This window comes from Echinops telfairi, unplaced genomic scaffold, assembly GCF_000313985.2.
Source record: "Echinops telfairi isolate 266 unplaced genomic scaffold, ASM31398v2 ScPeMD7_2291;HRSCAF=2852, whole genome shotgun sequence".
NCBI classification, from domain to species: domain Eukaryota; kingdom Metazoa; phylum Chordata; class Mammalia; order Afrosoricida; family Tenrecidae; genus Echinops; species Echinops telfairi.
The window spans coordinates 36,378,676-36,383,255 of NW_022106189.1; the positions used below are offsets into that span (position 1 = coordinate 36,378,676).

The 4,580-nt window shown below is 58.9% G+C and overlaps 1 protein-coding gene across 3 annotated transcripts in view; it reads right to left on the reverse strand.

Moving 5' to 3' along the window:
• Nucleotides 1-4,580, reverse strand: part of LOC101652713 (C-type lectin domain family 18 member A) — a 12,328-nt gene continuing 7,748 nt past the window's right edge. The window contains exons 4-12 of one of the 3 annotated variants that reach the window (XM_045293753.1): nt 4,273-4,370; nt 3,742-3,863; nt 3,448-3,555; nt 2,842-2,934; nt 2,416-2,522; nt 1,629-1,682; nt 1,387-1,486; nt 654-745; nt 1-224 (exon numbers count right to left, since the gene is read on the reverse strand). In XM_045293753.1, the coding sequence (XP_045149688.1) occupies nt 102-224; nt 654-745; nt 1,387-1,486; nt 1,629-1,682; nt 2,416-2,522; nt 2,842-2,934; nt 3,448-3,555; nt 3,742-3,863; nt 4,273-4,370 (897 nt within the window). In that variant the 3' untranslated portion in view covers nt 1-101. Of the gene's footprint in view, nt 225-653; nt 746-1,386; nt 1,487-1,628; nt 1,759-2,415; nt 2,523-2,841; nt 2,935-3,447; nt 3,556-3,741; nt 3,864-4,272; nt 4,371-4,580 lie in introns of all 3 variants that reach the window. The other 2 variants (XM_045293754.1, XM_004704797.2) reach the window with 2 other exon arrangements.

Genomic DNA, 4,580 nt, shown 5'->3' on the forward strand with positions numbered 1-4,580 from the left:
AGTCAGGCTCCGCAGGCCCTCCGTCCTCCATGGCCTTACTGCACCTTCTGCCCTGCTCCCTGTGTTGGCTTGAGATTTCCTTGGATGCTGGGCATGTGGTCTTAGCCTGGCCCCTGTTCCAGGCATGTGGGCAGACAGGGAAGCAAGGCTGGTGGACCCAAGGGCTGGCAGAGGAGATGCAGGGCCTCAGGGTCCTGGGTCCCACCGGGAAATGTGCTTCTGAGCTTGGAAAGGAGGCAGAACAGAGCAAGGGTTGGGGCAGCCCAAGCCATCTGCTCCCAGCCCACGAGTACCCACCCATTCCAGCCGTCACTTCTAGGAGCTGGTGCTGGGCCAGGTTTCACCTCGGCCCCCAGACACAGTTCACAGGACTCCTGGGAATCATAGAGGGGTGAGGCAGGTCCCAGGCAGCAGTTTTAGGAATGGGAGGAGTAATGGGGCCTGGGGGGAACCCCAGAGGCTGTTGCTGTCTGTGAACTTGCTATGCAACACTGGGCCTCACTGCCGTCTGGGCAGGATGTCCTCAGCAGCCTGATGGGCTCAAACACACTTTGGATACCCCCAGCAGCCTGCAGCGACCAGAGGGTGCCCCGGCCAGTATGCTGTGAGCAGGGGCAGGGGTTGGAGGTGGGCAATGGTGGGAAGGCTCTCACCAAACTGGCAGATGTATCGGTTTCGGGTTTTACAGCGTTGGTCGTTCCAATTGAAGGCAGCCGATGCCTGCAGCTCCACACAATTGCCAAACCTGCCAAGTCAAGGTTCCAGGTGCCCAGAAGGGGAGAGGAGAGGCTCGCATGCCCGCCACCCCCACCCCCCACAGCAGCAGGCCACTTGTTTCTCCCACCTCTTCAGCTCTCCTCAGGCAAGCAAAGATCTCTGGAAACTCCCACCCTCAGGTAACAATCCCACCTACCCCACTGCCTGACCTGGTGGGCTAGCAAGGAAGGAAAGTGGGGCTTGAGACATTTAAAGCCTTTGCTGACCACATTGCCTGCCAGGTTCACACCTGCCGTGCTTACACCCCCCCACCCCCCACCCCTGCATCCCTGGGCCTAGCAGTAAAGGCAGGGCCACAGCATAGGGTGGTTGCTGGGCAGCTGGGTGCAGACATAGTGTGTGTGGGGGAAGGGGAGTTGGCAGAACGCTGGTACTAGTGTGTTGATACAGGCTGAGCCTTGGGTGCTGAGGGGCGGATGGGGGCAGGAGGATAGAGGTGGCCTTCTCAGGTCCCCCTCTCTAGTGTTAGCTCCAGGGGTCGGCTTTCTGTTATTTCCCTCACCCAGCACTGCGCCAGACCAGGGGTCAGTTCCTTAGGGCAGTCTGAAGGCTTAGCCAGGCAGGCCAGGCAAGAATGTGGACCCCAGGGAGAGGGCACCCCAGACTCACCCCTGGTTGTCAGGTTGTCCGAAGGCAAAGCTGGTGAAGGACGACTGGTCCTGCCCCATAGTCCAGCGGAAGGAGTCCTTCGCAGCCTTGTAGGTGAGGCCTAGGCCCGGGCAGCCCAGGTTGGCTCCACCACTCAAGCCCCAGGGTCTCCCTTCATGCCTTTCTGGCCCCATTCCTCACCCTGCTATGGTTGCCTGTGGATGCCCACATCCAGGGCACCTCCCAACATGCCCAGCACTCACCAATCCAGAAGTTCCTGGTCTCAAAGTCACTGTCGGCCACTTTGTTGTTGGTCTCTAGGCGACCCAGGTAGAAGGAGAGGATGTCCTGCACTTTTTGACTCTCAATCTGGGCGAGCACTCCACCCTTTCCCTGAAATCCCCGCCAGGGTCAGGCAAGCAGGGTCCCTGGTTCAGGCAGCCCTCCCCACCACCCTCTTCAGCATCATGGGAGAAGTGGGCCTACTGTACTGGCAGCGGTGCTCAGAACTATGAAGCCTGGCTAGTCCCCTGCTTCCTGGAGTACAGACTGTGCTTCCTAAGTCCCTGCTCATCTCTCTAGCCCCAGTCAGCCTCTCTCCTCTCTCCTGCCCAGGCACAGGGACCCAGACAGTCAGCACCCAGGCAGGGCTCTGGTGCGGTGGGGCTCTGTTTCACCTGCGCCATGTCATAGCCTGCATGAGTGTGTATTGGTTGCCACATAAATAAGTCAACGGGCGCCAGGGAGAATTTGGATTTCTGGAGCTCTTGAATGATGTCCAGTTCTAGCCCCTCTGAACCCCCATCCTACATGGCCTCCTGTGCCAGGAACCGAGTCAGGGTAGGATGGCTCCCCTCGGTGGGCTTGGGTGGGCCCTGCCCCTTGGGTCCCTCAGTTCCTTACAGGGCTCCTGGCTTCCAGGGGCTTCTGAATGTGCGGTTCCTGCTTTATACTGGTGAGGAACGAGAGGCCAGGAGAGGTCAGGGTCCCACCAGCAAGGACTCACTTGAGACCCTGAAGGTCCCCATGAAGGCAGGGGATCACAGTCACCTGACATTTCATTTTGGCTCCGTAGTAAGTGTCTGCCTCCGAGGACACCACGAAGCAGTCCCCCTCGATCCTCAGGTCACAGGTATGGAAGGGGAAGTGGACCTTGGCTGGAGCGAAAGAGTGGAGCCGGGAGAGAGAGAACCTCAGAAGCCTACCCTCCCCCCCGGGGCAGAAGCTGAGCTCAGAGTACCCCTTCCCCTTCCTCTCTGCATGGCTTCCACTGGGAAGTATGTGTGTGGTGGGTGTGGGTGTGGGGGGCAGGTAGGGTGGGTGGGGGTGTGTCACTGGGTCATTGTAACAGGTGACCTTAAAGAGAAAAGCACTCTTTGTAGCATTTGCCCACTTTGAGTGGCCACTGTGATGTGGCTGAAGGCAAAGCCGGGAAGACACTCAGGAAGGGCCCCCACCCCCAGGCCGCCAACTCACCGGTGCATTGGGCACCCCCGAAACCCACATCACAGACGCAGGAGCACTCCTCTTCCCGGAACCGGCCGTGCACACACCGCACGCTGCACCGCACTGCGCGACAGGCAAGAGGGCAGTGCTCAGCGGCTGCCACCACCCTGCTGCCCTCGTGGGCTCTGACACACAGGGTCTGGCCAACCCTATCAAGAGCCCCTCCCTGGGATGGAGCCCAGAGGGCGGTCAGCTGGCTTCTGCCCATGGCATCTTGGGTTGGATGCCCGGTGTGGAGAGAAGCAAATCAGGCTTAGGTCACAGGCCCAGGGCCACAGAGCTGGGGAGACAGTGGGGCAAGAACCTAATTTTATACTTTTTCACCCCAGAGACTCAAGACCAAATCAGGGTCTTCGACATTAGGTGCTCAGGATGGTGGTGTAGGCAACTTGTGTGTGTACAGCCAACACACCATCAGGTCAGTGTACAGAGGTCAGTGTACACCCCGCCCCTGTCCAGGGCACAGCATGCACGCATGTGTGTGCACATGTGAACTCAGTCTCCCTCCTCCCCACTTCAGTGACTTCCAGCTTCGCCCACACACATGGGGTTCCCCGGGCCCCAGGTGTCCCTCACCTTGGCAGTATCGGCCTGTGTAGCCAGAGGGGCAGTGGCAGTGGCAGGTGCTGACATTGAGGCGTCCATGGTTCTGGCAGCTCATGCGGCACGGGTTCCTGGGGACCTCTGGGCAGAGGAGGAGGGGGCTTTGGAAGAGGCTTTTCCAGGAAGCCAGGCAGGTGCATCTGCAGGGGCTTGTGGGCTAGGACTTCCCGGCCAGCCCCTCAGGATGCTGTTCACCCACTTAGGATACACAGATCTACTCTATGTACCTGCTGCCCTGGGAGGAGACAGGCAGGGTGGGGCACTCACCACAGAGCGCCCCAGCGTGGTCCCAGGCTTTGAAGCATCCGGAGACACTGGCTGTGCAGAGTGAGCACCAGGCACCTTTCTTATAGGGTGCAATCATCTTTCTATTCACCTCCCAGTTGCCTCTGTGAGAGCAAGCAACAGAGGGTCTGGAAGGGTCTGGCCATGCATGGGCAAGCATGGCCAGTAGTCAGTGTGAGGGAGGGAGGCTTCCTAAGAACAGAGGGATGACTCCAAAGAGTGGGCACAACCCCTGAAAATGAGGTTTCACTGCCAGGAAGGAGCTCTAGAGGAGGCCACCTTCGAACGGTCAGAATCCTGGGCGCTTCCGCACCCTCTCCCTTTCCACTTTCTTCCCTCTCCACCAAGGGTTCAGACCAGGGGAGCCATGGTCACAGCTTTCTGCATGAGTGGGCGGGTAGTGTCTCATCCTGGGTGAAAGTATCCCATCTCACCCTACCCCCTACTCACCCTTCAGCCCAGCAGAAGAGAGTGGTCCCTACCGCCCCCCACCCCCCAGTCATGGGGGCTTACCCTGGGAAGTAGACACACACAAAGGTCTCCATCTCTGCCTGGTTCACAGAGCAGCGATGCTGCCCACAGCCCAGCTGGCTCGAGGTGGCCCACACAAGCTGCAAGAGACACAGGTACTATGATGCTCACCTTCCCGACACAACCGCTGAACCGCTGAAGACAAAGCGGGTGAATAAGCAAATAATAAGCAAATAAAAAAAGAATAAGCGGGTGAAGAAAGTTGATGGTGCCCGGCTATCAAAAGATATAGCGTCTGGGGTCTTAAAGGCTTGAAGGTAAACAAGCGGCCATCTAGCTCAGAAGCAACA